Source organism: Bufo gargarizans, chromosome 3, assembly GCF_014858855.1.
Source record: "Bufo gargarizans isolate SCDJY-AF-19 chromosome 3, ASM1485885v1, whole genome shotgun sequence".
Taxonomy (NCBI): domain Eukaryota; kingdom Metazoa; phylum Chordata; class Amphibia; order Anura; family Bufonidae; genus Bufo; species Bufo gargarizans.
In genome coordinates this window covers 88,771,122-88,785,415 of record NC_058082.1, presented here as the reverse complement: position 1 = coordinate 88,785,415, position 14,294 = coordinate 88,771,122, and the positions used below count along the sequence as shown (strand labels likewise).

The following is a 14,294-nucleotide window of genomic DNA, read 5'->3' as shown; positions in this document are numbered from 1 at the left end:
GCAGGAAGTAATATGTACGGTACGCATATGCACGATGCAGGGGCGGGCTGACACAGATTTGACATATGAGGTCACCAAATACCGCGGTTATTTGAAAACAGAGATATCGCTGTTTCTTAATACCGCGGTATATTGTTGACACGGGTTAACCGCTCAACCCTAGTATCGAATGGTATCGAGTATCGCAATACTTTATAGTATCGAAATCAAATCAAAAGTAGGGTTCGCGCAACTGTAGTTTTAAGGCAGATTTACACTGCCCGATAATTGGGCGATAATTCCTGCGAACACTCATTCGGGACAATCTGCCGGTCTAAATGTGCAGCAAATAGCTTGTTTATTGGGTGATCCTGTCGTTCGTGCAGGCATCTAAATGATTGTTTCTGGGAAGCAGATTGTGTGGTCTAAACAGCAATCTGCTACCCAGAAACAATGCAGCTGTATGGGGCCGAGTGATCGCAACAGCGATACTTCGTCCTCATACTGTGGAGGAGATCCCTGCATGTAAACGCAAAGGTCTCCTTCACTGAACTAGCAGCCGACTGTAAGGAAGAGACGCTTGCTTCCCAACCATCGGCTGTAACATTGTATAGTGTAGACCACCTTTAGACACATATCTGGTGGCCACTGGCTCCACTGCAGCGTGTCTGTTCTTCCTCGAGCACCTTTGTAGTTGATGTTTACCTCTCACATCAATGGCACGTGGTGCTAAGTTTCTAAGTCAAAAGCCAATAATCATCCCTTTTTGCAACAAATTGCCCATTTTAACCATGACAGCATCAAGGGATGTGTGCACAGACAGCCTATCGCACATTTACCCACCAAGCCAGCTCACTACACAAGACTTCTTTCATAAGCTAAAAGCTGTCCACATTGAAAGTAGGAAGAGATCATTAGAATGGGACTAGACTGTGTATAATCAGACAAAAAAAATACAAAATAAATACAAAAGAACACAAAATAATAACTGACACGGGGCCATGTTAAACGAGAATTGGCATAATGCAGTACATTCCAGAACTGTAAGGGTTACATAGGATCATAAATCAATATAATGCTATATGCCTTTCGGCAGCGATGGAAGGTCAGGTCGGGTGCTGCGATGCGGACTCGCTGCGGGAGGAACGCTTGTCTGCAAAAGGCCTAAGGGTAAATGCATACGATCAGGATTGCGTGCAGCAAATCCACACCGTAGGTCATGCAGATTGTTTTCTATGAGAATTTTAAAATTTTCATACACACAATGCAGATTTTTTTTTTTTACGCGCGAATTTTGACCTACGGTGCAGATTCTAAAATCTGCAGCAGGTCAATTTATTTTATTTTTCCTAACCAAATTATCGCCATTCACTTCAAAGGGGAGAGTAAAATCCACACCAATTAATGCGGATTAACTGCACGGATTTACCTGTGGATCTCAGTGTGGATTGTCCGCACAAATCCTGAAGGTGTGCATTCACCCTTAGGTTGCAGAAAACCAAATCTAACAAGATAAATCCTTCTATCCATTCCTAAATAGTGCAATAGCAAGACAGATTTGCTTTTTCAGGGTCTGTAGATCTGTGTTGTGGATCTGTACCCCGTAACCGGGTAAAGTACATTATGCAAGTAAGGTTTCCCAGGACCCTGAAAAGGAAAATCTGCCAAGAAATAGCACTATTCAGTTTTGAGGACAGGGATTTGTCTTAGTAGATTTAGTATTAAGCATTCACCATTACAGCTCAATATCGTGAAAACCCAGCTCTCGTACACTGTTGGAAGTTATGATTTACCTAAACCATGAGAAATTGTTGTCGCCTATAAAAGCAAAACTGAAACCAGGCACTAGGGAAAGCTGGGTAGAGCTGGCCAGTATTCCTGCAAACACACAGGGGGAGTTCTTGTAGGCTTTGAAGTCCAGGAGGCGGTCCTATCAGTGATTGACAGCTGTCTCTGTATACAGAGTCATAGAGGGGAGGCTGTCAATCACTGATAGGACCATCTCCTGGATTTCAAAGCCCAAAATGAGCAGGAATTTAAATAAATAAAATAGAATATATTTTCCCATAAAACTCTCTCTCTATAATAATATATATATCTGCTCTAACCGGAACATGGGGCTGAGATTGCAAAGAGATCCTAAGATGTGTGTGCTGGGATATGTAGCTGAGATTGGAGAGAGTGAGTTGGTTAAGGTGGCGGTGGGAAGACTGCTTTATGTGGCTAGGAAACTGGTGGCGCAGAGGTGGATCCAGGGGAGTCCGCCAACTATAGAAGAGTTTGAAAGGAAGGTGAATGACATGTTGATCTTGGAAAAGAGTGTGTTTGTAAAGCGTGCCTGCCCTCAGAAGTTTGAAAAACTGTGGAATGTATGGTTGTCTCATACTCATCTCATGTTATAAAATGGGTTTGAAGGTTTAATACTCCTTTTTCTTTGTTGGGGGGGGGGGGACGAGAGGGGAGGGGGGGGGGGGGGTGATGTCCTGTTGGTCAAGGGAAAGTTGACCTGTTTAGGGATATGGTAGACTTTGGGGGATGTTTACTCTCTGCGATTTCATGTACTCAAGTGTGAGTATGCTGTGCTATGGTAATAATTATTATGCTTGTTGCTGTGAGCCATGATGGAATTTTATTCTGTTATTCATTTTGTCATATTGTGATTGTGAACCCTGAAAATGTCTTTTTTGGAAAAAAGAAAACAGAAATTTCAATTTCAATAAAAATGATTTGATTTAAAAAATATATATATATATCTGCTCAGCTCCTCTTGCTCTATAACATGCTGCCTTCAGCTCAGACACCATGACCAGTTTCCTTTAAGCCCCACCCCTTTCCTTAACTTCCTGTGTGACCGAGTTTACGTCAGTGCACATATATCCAGCTGAAGATGGAGGAGCAAGGAGGAATGAGGGACGTGACTGCAGGAAATCTCCTAAAATAGCTTTCTTAGTGGTTTAAAGATGTCCAAACAGAAAGAAGTAAAAGGTAAACTTACTTTAGCAGTATTGCATGTTTTTTTTTTAGGGTTTAATGTCCTTTCAAAGTACCTTTTATTTAATGTGGCAAAATATTCACTGAAAGCAACGTTGTATCAAAACCTGAGTAAAATTAACCTGTTACAGTACAAAAATTACATTGCAAAATGTGACATTAAATATGATGAAATATTCATGCTGTAAGATACGGACAATAAGGAGTATTACTAAAATGCTATTAGTATGCCCACGCCATTAGCACAACTGGTTCAAGGTTGTTCATCAGAATATGCCTTTCCAAAACCTGTACCACTATAGATGGACATACGAAAGATGGCAGCGGCTCTGCTCACACCTCAGTATATGGAGAGCTGTCCCCAGCACATACACCAAGTCTATCCATAGACCCATTTTTTTTACCTACATGGGCAGCAGAGTACAAATGCCTATACAATGGACCATTTCTCTCTTTTTTTTTTACATTGTTGCAGATAGGTAATGTATACTGCTATACAATGACATATTGGAGCCTTCCACCAGACGTCTAGGTGAGGAAACACTCCAGATGTGATACAAACAGAGCCCAAAATATAGTAAAATTAAAAACTGATACGCCATCACAAAGGCAGCTAAAATGACAAATGGCTGTTATATTGACAGTTTGGTCATGCAAAGTAAGGAGCTGTATCTGGACCATGTCAGTAAGCAACCCGACAGATACAATTACTACCCCGAGTCTGGTCGACAGACTACCAGATTTATTTCCTATTACAGAAGGAAAAAAATAAAAGATCCAGGAGGCAGAACAACTTAAAAAGAATGTGTCATCAGAAAATTACCTTTTGTTTAAATCACGTTTAAATCATATTTTTTAGTTATTTTTGTTTTAATTCGCTAGACAACTAATCTTTTTTTTTTTTTTATATTTCAAAAATTCTGCAGTTTTCGCACTGGCCACTAGGCCTCATAACATGCCGAGACTTCCTGTTCTGTACAGGTAACTTTTCAATAGTTATCAGATTCTCCAACAAGACTACAACAGATATCACCTCTCTATAGATAACATAGGATCCACCATTCACAATAGGCGGTATCACCGATTATCTTCACCCTCCTGACCTCTGTACAGGTCAAAGAGCATGCCTAGAAAACTTTTCCATATTAGTCAATAGCGTCAGCTCCTGACCATTGTGTTTATGGACCATGGGGCTGCTGTTAAAGAAGACATATTCTAGGTCTAGTGGCCAAGGTCAAAACAGCATAAACAGTGACATGGAAAACTTAAAAAGAAATCACCAAAAGATCTACAAGACGTGTTTAACGTAAGAACACGATATTAAACAATACGTCATTTTCTGAGGACACATTCCCTTTAAGTTTACTATCTAACAAGTAAGCTGATATCACAACAGAGAGCGGTGACGAGTACAAAACTACACAGAACTGCACGATTACAAGAACCTAGCAAACCTGCCACAAAAAACCGTGAAGCAATGAAGCCCAAGAACATCCACCACACTCAGCTGGATGACGGTCGTTTTATGGAGAGCAAACTTTGTTTTATGATAAACGGATTGAATCTGGAAACATTACTTACAGTGTCCATGTAAGCTGGTTTGAAACTTTCCTGACGTCTTAGATCATCCTGCTCCCTCTGACGAATCATGTCTTCTTCCCGTCGTCTCTGTTCTTCTTCATGTCTAGAATAAAAATTTATATAGAGACCATGAACTAGGGGAAAGATATCCGTTTGATACCCAAATAAAGCAATACCAGAGAGCGCAACTGCATGCACTAATAGGAAGGGGAGCTGAAAAAGCACCTCCTGGATCGGTGAAATCATATTGGTTGACACATAGGCTAACCAGGACCTTTATACTACTCTTTCAGCATATGAAATATAAAATTATTTTGCGTGTTTACGCTGGTGACAAATATCTTAAAGGAAATGGCTAACTATTACATTTAAAGGGTTCTCCAGACTCCACATATTGATGACCTATCCTCAGGATCGGCTATTTCCTGCAAACTTTGATGCTGGAACTATACTCTTAATGGAACTGGAAGCACAGACATCTTCAAACTGTATTGGCGGTGACACCATTACCTTGAATAGGAGCTGAAAGGCAGTAACCCAGAACGGCCACTACAAGAGCTGTGCTTCTGGGTCTACTTAAAGAGACACTGGCAGGCCCAATAAGCATATTTAGCTATATATATGACTGCACAGGTCTTCTAATGTGTATTCAAATCATCTAAGTATATCCCCTATCCACCCTAGGCTACTTTAACACTTGCGTTCAGAGCGGAACAGTCTCAGACGGATGCGCTCATATAATGCAGATGGTGGCTCCGTTCAGTACGGATCCGTCTGCATTAGGGCTGCAGCTAACGATTATTTGAATAATCGATTAGTTGCCGATTAATTTCTACGATTAATCGATTAATCGGGAAAAACGACAAAATTACAAAACAGAGAGGTTTATATGATCTTACTTGAAAAATTATGTTCAAAGGCCATATTAAAACAAATTGTGGACGACACTATTATGGGGGATCTGTGGACGACACTATTATGGGGGATCTGTGGACGACACTATTATGGGGGATCTGTGGACGACACTTATGGGGGATCTGTGGACGACTATTATGGGGGATCTGTGGACGACACTTATGGGGGATCTGTGGACGACACTTATGGGGGATCTGTGGACGACACTTATGGGGGATCTGTGGACGACACTTATGGGGGATCTGTGGACGACACTTATGGGGGATCTGTGGACGACACTTATGGGGGATCTGTGGACGACACTTATGGGGGATCTGTGGACGACACTTATGGGGGATCTGTGGACGACACTTATGGGGGATCTGTGGACGACACTTATGGGGGATCTGTGGACGACACTTATGGGGGATCTGTGGACGACACTTATGGGGGATCTGTGGACGACACTTATGGGGGATCTGTGGACGACACTTATGGGGGATCTGTGGACGACACTTATGGGGGATCTGTGGACGACACTTATGGGGGATCTGTGGACGACACTTATGGGGGATCTGTGGACGACACTTATGGGGGATCTGTGGACGACACTTATGGGGGATCTGTGGACGACACTTATGGGGGATCTGTGGACGACACTTATGGGGGATCTGTGGACGACACTTATGGGGGATCTGTGGACGACACTTATGGGGGATCTGTGGACGACACTTATGGGGGATCTGTGGACGACACTTATGGGGGATCTGTGGACGACACTTATGGGGGATCTGTGGACGACACTTATGGGGGATCTGTGGACGACACTTATGGGGGATCTGTGGACGACACTTATGGGGGATCTGTGGACGACACTTATGGGGGATCTGTGGACGACACTTATGGGGGATCTGTGGACGACACTTATGGGGGATCTGTGGACGACACTTATGGGGGATCTGTGGACGACACTTATGGGGGATCTGTGGACGACACTTATGGGGGATCTGTGGACGACACTTATGGGGGATCTGTGGACGACACTTATGGGGGATCTGTGGACGACACTTATGGGGGATCTGTGGACGACACTTATGGGGGATCTGTGGACGACACTTATGGGGGATCTGTGGACGACACTTATGGGGGATCTGTGGACGACACTTATGGGGGATCTGTGGACGACACTTATGGGGGATCTGTGGACGACACTTATGGGGGATCTGTGGACGACACTTATGGGGGATCTGTGGACGACACTTATGGGGGATCTGTGGACGACACTTATGGGGGATCTGTGGACGACACTTATGGGGGATCTGTGGACGACACTTATGGGGGATCTGTGGACGACACTTATGGGGGATCTGTGGACGACACTTATGGGGGATCTGTGGACGACACTTATGGGGGATCTGTGGACGACACTTATGGGGGATCTGTGGACGACACTTATGGGGGATCTGTGGACGACACTTATGGGGGATCTGTGGACGACACTTATGGGGGATCTGTGGACGACACTTATGGGGGATCTGTGGACGACACTTATGGGGGATCTGTGGACGACACTTATGGGGGATCTGTGGACGACACTTATGGGGGATCTGTGGACGACACTTATGGGGGATCTGTGGACGACACTTATGGGGGATCTGTGGACGACACTTATGGGGGATCTGTGGACGACACTTATGGGGGATCTGTGGACGACACTTATGGGGGATCTGTGGACGACACTTATGGGGGATCTGTGGACGACACTTATGGGGGATCTGTGGACGACACTTATGGGGGATCTGTGGACGACACTTATGGGGGATCTGTGGACGACACTTATGGGGGATCTGTGGACGACACTTATGGGGGATCTGTGGACGACACTTATGGGGGATCTGTGGACGACACTTATGGGGGATCTGTGGACGACACTTATGGGGGATCTGTGGACGACACTTATGGGGGATCTGTGGACGACACTTATGGGGGATCTGTGGACGACACTTATGGGGGATCTGTGGACGACACTTATGGGGGATCTGTGGACGACACTTATGGGGGATCTGTGGACGACACTTATGGGGGATCTGTGGACGACACTTATGGGGGATCTGTGGACGACACTTATGGGGGATCTGTGGACGACACTTATGGGGGATCTGTGGACGACACTTATGGGGGATCTGTGGACGACACTTATGGGGGATCTGTGGACGACACTTATGGGGGATCTGTGGACGACACTTATGGGGGATCTGTGGACGACACTTATGGGGGATCTGTGGACGACACTTATGGGGGATCTGTGGACGACACTTATGGGGGATCTGTGGACGACACTTATGGGGGATCTGTGGACGACACTTATGGGGGATCTGTGGACGACACTTATGGGGGATCTGTGGACGACACTTATGGGGGATCTGTGGACGACACTTATGGGGGATCTGTGGACGACACTTATGGGGGATCTGTGGACGACACTTATGGGGGATCTGTGGACGACACTTATGGGGGATCTGTGGACGACACTTATGGGGGATCTGTGGACGACACTTATGGGGGATCTGTGGACGACACTTATGGGGGATCTGTGGACGACACTTATGGGGGATCTGTGGACGACACTTATGGGGGATCTGTGGACGACACTTATGGGGGATCTGTGGACGACACTTATGGGGGATCTGTGGACGACACTTATGGGGGATCTGTGGACGACACTTATGGGGGATCTGTGGACGACACTTATGGGGGATCTGTGGACGACACTTATGGGGGATCTGTGGACGACACTTATGGGGGATCTGTGGACGACACTTATGGGGGATCTGTGGACGACACTTATGGGGGATCTGTGGACGACACTTATGGGGGATCTGTGGACGACACTTATGGGGGATCTGTGGACGACACTTATGGGGGATCTGTGGACGACACTTATGGGGGATCTGTGGACGACACTTATGGGGGATCTGTGGACGACACTTATGGGGGATCTGTGGACGACACTTATGGGGGGATCTGTGGACGACACTTATGGGGGATCTGTGGACGACACTTATGGGGGATCTGTGGACGACACTTATGGGGGATCTGTGGACGACACTTATGGGGGATCTGTGGACGACACTTATGGGGGGAATCTGTGGACGACACTTATGGGGGATCTGTGGACGACACTTATGGGGGATCTGTGGACGACACTTATGGGGGATCTGTGGACGACACTTATGGGGGATCTGTGACGACACTTATGGGGGATCTGTGGACGACACTTATGGGGGATCTGTGGACGACACTTATGGGGGATCTGTGGACGACACTTATGGGGGATCTGTGACGACACTTATGGGGGATCTGTGGACGACACTTATGGGGGATCTGTGGACGACACTTATGGGGATCTGTGGACGACACTTATGGGGGATCTGTGGACGACACTTATGGGGGATCTGTGGACGACACTTATGGGGGATCTGGACGACACTTATGGGGGATCTGTGGACGACACTTATGGGGGATCTGTGGACGACACTTATGGGGGATCTGTGGACGACACTTATGGGGGATCTGTGGACGACACTTATGGGGGATCTGTGGACGACACTTATGGGGGATCTGTGGACGACACTTATGGGGGATCTGTGGACGACACTTATGGGGATCTGTGGACGACACTTATGGGGGATCTGTGGACGACACTTATGGGGGATCTGTGGACGACACTTATGGGGGATCTGTGGACGGCGTAGTTATGGAGAGGGGGATCTGTGGACGGCGTAGTTATGGAGAGGGGGATATGTGCACTGTTATGGGCATAACAGTGCACAGATCCCCCTTCCCATAGCAGTGCCATACACAGACCCCCCCTCCTCCCATAGCAGTGCTATACACAGACCCCCCTCCCCATAGCAGTGCTATACACAGACCCCCCTTCCCATAGCAGTGCCATAGACAGATCCCCCCTTCCCCTACCCCTAACAGCCCCGGCCCCGATGCTTGCATCTTTATTTTACCTTTTTACAATGACGCTCCCGCTCCTGTAACAGCCAGGCAGAGCGGACGGCGGCGTAACGTCACTCAATCACGTGACGCGCCTGCTCCGCCCACTTCATGAATGAAGGAGGCAGAGCAGGCGTGTCACGTGAGTGAGTGACGTTACGCCGCCGTCCGCTCTGCCTGGCTGTTACAGGAGCGGGAGCGTCATTGTAAAAAGGTAAAATAAAGATGCAGCGACCGCCCGCCCGCCCGAATAGCAACGAATCGGCGATTATTCGATAACTGGATTCGTCGACAACGAATCCAGTTATCGAATATAATCGATTACATCGATTAATCGTTGCAGCCCTAGTCTGCATTATATTGTTAAAATATTTCTAAGTGTGAAAATAGCCTCAGACGGATCCGTCCAGACTTTCAATGTAAAGTCAATGGGGGACGGATCCGTTTGAAGATTGAGCCATAGTGTGTCATCTTCAAACGGATCCGTCCCCATTGACTTACATTGTAAGTCTGGACGGATCCGCACGGCCAGGCGGACACCCGAACGCTGCAAGCAGCGTTCAAGTGTCCGCCTGCTGAGCGGAGCGGAGGCTGAACGCTGCCAGACTGATGCATTCTGAGCGGATCCGCGTCCACTCAGAATGCATTAGTGCTGGACGGAAGCGTTCGGGTCCGCTTGTGAGCCTCTTCAAACGGAGCTCACAAGCGGACACCCGAACGCTAGTGTGAAAGTAGCCTTATAAATACAGTGAACTCAGGTTTTATAACCCGATAGAATCGCTCTTCTTTCTGCCCAAGGGGCGGCGTTTCAGCTAAACTTGCGCCCAGCCAGCCGCGCCCCAACCGCCATTTTGAAGCGCCGCCCAGCTCATCAATATTCACTTCGCTGGGCGGCTTCTGCTGTCCCCGACGTTCCGAGATCCCATAGCTTTCTACTGGGCATGCGCGGGATCTCGGAACGTCGGGGACAGCAGAAGCCGCCCAGCAAAGTGAATATTGATGAGCTGGGCGGCGCTTCAAAATGGCGGTTGGGGCGCGGCTGGCTGGGCGCAAGTTTAGCTGAAACGCCGCCCCTTGGGCAGAAAGAAGAGCGATTCTATCAGGTTATAAAACATGAGTTCACAGTATTTATAAGGTGGACAGGGGGTATACTTATATGATTTTAATACATATTAGAAGACTTGTGCAGATATATATATATAGCTAAATATGCTTATTGGGCCTGTCAGTGTCCCTTTAAAGTCCTAGTTCCAGTGATGGAGACTCCAGGGAACAGCTGATCGGCCGGGATGTGGGGGATTGGATGCCCACCAATCTGATATTGATGATATATCTTATGGATGGGTCATCAATATGTAGAGTATTGTGCTTTTTCATAAGTGTATAAAACATTTATCTAAATATCATAATTATAGTGGATTTGATTAGAACTATAAGAGGCCATATTGCTATATGTATGTATTTTAAAGATGGCCGAGAGAGGGTCATGGGAAGGACAGTTCAGATAATTTCTTATCATGGATGTACCAGTCTGAAAAGAGGCATTCTTGTCTCCATATAAATTTATGAAAGGAGAAAAGGGTGCTCTCCAGACGCAGCTGGTGCTAATTACCTCTACAGTTTGGTATTTATTAATGAAGCAGAAAATCTGTGATATTTATATACGCTTACAAATCAACCTTAGTTTTGTACAAGAAAATCAATAAGGCTACTTTCACACTAGCGGCATGGACCTCTGGCAGGCTGTTCCGTCGGGTGAACAGCCTGCCGGATCCGTCCTGCCGCTAATGACAGTGTGCCCCCGGACTGCCGCTCCGTCCCCACTGACTATAATAGGGGCGGAGTTCCGGCAGCGCACCACGAGAGGCTGCCGGAATAAAAACCTACGACATGTGACATTTATTCCGGCAGCCTCTCGCCGGAATTCCCCCCACATTATAGTCAATGGGGACGGAGCGGCAGTCCAGGGGCAGACTGTCACTAGTGGCAGGACGGATCCGGCAGGCTGTTCACCCAACGGAACAGCCTGCCGGAGGTCCGTGCCGCTAGTGTGAAAGTAGCCTAAGACATATGTATCGTTTTATATTGTTACGTATTCTTAAGGACGTTTATGTATCTGTCATATATATTTCTCAAAAGGGACGCATATACTCCTATTATATAATGAAAACAGTTTTAGTATGGACTTTGTTCATGATTATCTGTAGAGATGTGTATTTTAACTAACCATCAATCACCCGTTGGTGAAGCAGAGGAGGCACACATATCTTTGTGAGAAAATAAGGCTCATCATATTATCGGTCCCATAAATTTAGGCTACTTTCACACTGGCGTTTTGGTTTCCATTTGTGAGATCCGTTTCAGGGCTCTCACAAGCGGTCCAAAACACATCAGTTTTGCCCTAACGCATTCTAAATGGATAAGGATCCATTCAGAATGCATCAGTTTGCCTCCGTTCCGCTCTGGAGGCAGACACCAAAACGCTGCTTGCAGCATTTTGGCGTTTGTCTGACGATGCGGAGGCAAACTGATCCGTCCTGAAACACAATGTAAGGCTACTTTCACATTAGCGCTCGGGGCTCCGCTTGCGAGTTCCGTTTGAAGGCTCTCACAAGCGGCCCAAACGGATCCGTACAGCCCTAATGCATTCTGAGTGGATGCGGATCCGCTCAGAATGCATCAGTCTGGCACCGTTTGTCCTCCGCTCAGCAGGCGGACACCTGAACGCTGCTTGCAGCGTTCAGGTGTCCGCCTGGCCGTGCGGAGGCAAACGGATATGTCCAGACTTACAATGTAAGTCAATGGGGACGGATCAGTTTGAAGTTGACACAATATGGCTCAATCTTCAAACAGATCCGTCCCCCATTGACTTTCAATGTAAGTCAAAACGGATCCGTTTGCATGATCATGAACAAAAAAAATAAATAAAAAAATACCAGACGGATCCGCACCTAAACGCAGGTGTAAAAGTAGCCTAAGTCAATGGGGACGGATCCGTTTTCACTGACAATATGGCACAATAGAAAACGGCTCCGCCCCCATTGATGTTCAATGGTGTCCAAGACTGATCCGTTTTGGCAATGTTAAAGGGAGTCTTTCACCTAATCTGAGCGTTTTAGACCGCTCAGATCAGGTTATAGACTCTTTAACCCTCATTACGATCATACCTTTCTCTTATGTGTCCCTCGCCCAGATAATGAAAATAACACTTTTTAAACTTATGCAAATTACCTTCTGAAGGTGCCCAGGGGCGGCGTCACTGGGCGATGTGCCCAGAAAAACACACCTCCAGCCGGCGGACGTCACGAGCGGCACCAGAGGACGGCGGGCTGGGAACTGGCCCGCACCTGCGCACTGCTCTGCCCATTATGGGCAGATGAACAGCTTTTCATATTGCGCATGCGCCGGCCAACTAAAGACAGCCAGCCGGCGCATGCGCAATATGAAAGGATGTTCCTCTGCCCATAATGGGCAGAGCAGTGCGCAGGTGCGGGCCAGTTCCCAGCCCGCCGTCCTCTGGTGCCGCTCGTGACGTCCGCCGGCTGGAGGTGTGTTTTTCGGGGCACATCGCCCAGTAACGCCGCCGTGAAAGACTCCCTTTAAAGATAATAAAACAGGAGATTTTTTGTGAAGCTCGCCTGTAAAATCTTTTTCTAGTCTTTTCCATTGGGGGACACAGACCATGGGTATAGCTTAAGCCACCACTAGGAGGAGACACTATGCAAATAAGAAAAAACAGCTCCTCCTCCACTGGCTATACCCCCATGCTCCAACAGGAGGATCTCAGTGCGTGCAAAAGCAGTAGGAGAAGGAGACAAAAACCAAATATTAATAAAGAAAACAGAACCGAGGAATACCGCCATCAGGCCATAAACCATAAGGTCCCAATAGAATACAACCAACCCCTCCTGTAACAGACAAGAATGGGTGGGAAAAGACAAGAAAAAGATTTTACAGGCGAGTTTCACAAAAAATCTCCTTTTCTCTCCCATTCCATTGGGGGACACAGACCATGGGACGTCCTAGAGCAGTCCATGGGGTGGGAAGATCAACACCTCCAGAGGGAAAACGTCCAACGGTTAAACAGGAACCACAGCCTGCAATACCTTGCGCCCTAGGGCAGAATCAGCCGACGCCAGAGAGTGCAGCTGGTAGAACTTGGTAAAAGGTATGTAAGGACGACCAGGTGGCCGCCTTACAAAGTTGTGATGTAGAGGCTCGATTGCGCCTAGCCCAGGAGGCCTTCTCGCCCTGGTGGAGTGCGCAGTAACCCCCACTAGGGGAAACCCTATCCCAGGACCAATAGGCCTTGGCAATAGTCGACCGAATCCACAGCGACCTTGGGAGTCCGCCAGACCCTCACAAGGCCCCTCGGGAACCACAAAAGGAGTCCGAGCGGGGAAATGGGGCAGTAACCGACAGGTACACCCGTAAAGCACGGACAACATTCAGAGAATAGAAAGCGCGCTCCTTGGGGTTCGCAGGAGCGGGGCAAAAAAGAAGGGACTGGGCGCAGTACCACTTTATCCTTGTGGAAGACCAAAAAGGGCACCTTGGAGGAAAGGGCGCCCAGCTCCGATACCCTCCAGAAAGAGGAAGACTCAGGGAAATGTCCCTCAGGGGCACACAGAAGCCGTCTGCAGAGAAGACAGAACCAGGTTCAGATCCCAGGGGGGCAGGGGAGGGACATACAGAGGGACCGAATGCGCCACCCCCTGTAGGAAGGTCCTCACCGGACCAAGCAGAGCCAGAGACCGCTGAAAGAAAATGGTCAGAGCAGAGACCTGACCCTTCAGAGAGCTCAGGGACATTCCCATCTCAAGACCCGACTGGAGAAGAGAGAG

General features: G+C 47.6%; 1 protein-coding gene across 2 annotated transcripts in view; it reads right to left on the bottom strand.

The window, feature by feature from the left end:
* PSPC1 (paraspeckle component 1) overlaps positions 1–14,294 on the bottom strand; it is an 85,476-nt gene that overhangs the window by 22,655 nt on the left and 48,527 nt on the right. For both annotated transcript variants that reach the window (XM_044284942.1, XM_044284943.1), the window contains exon 6: positions 4,552–4,654. In XM_044284942.1, coding sequence (XP_044140877.1) covers positions 4,552–4,654 — 103 coding nt within the window. The remainder of the gene's footprint in view (positions 1–4,551; positions 4,655–14,294) is intronic.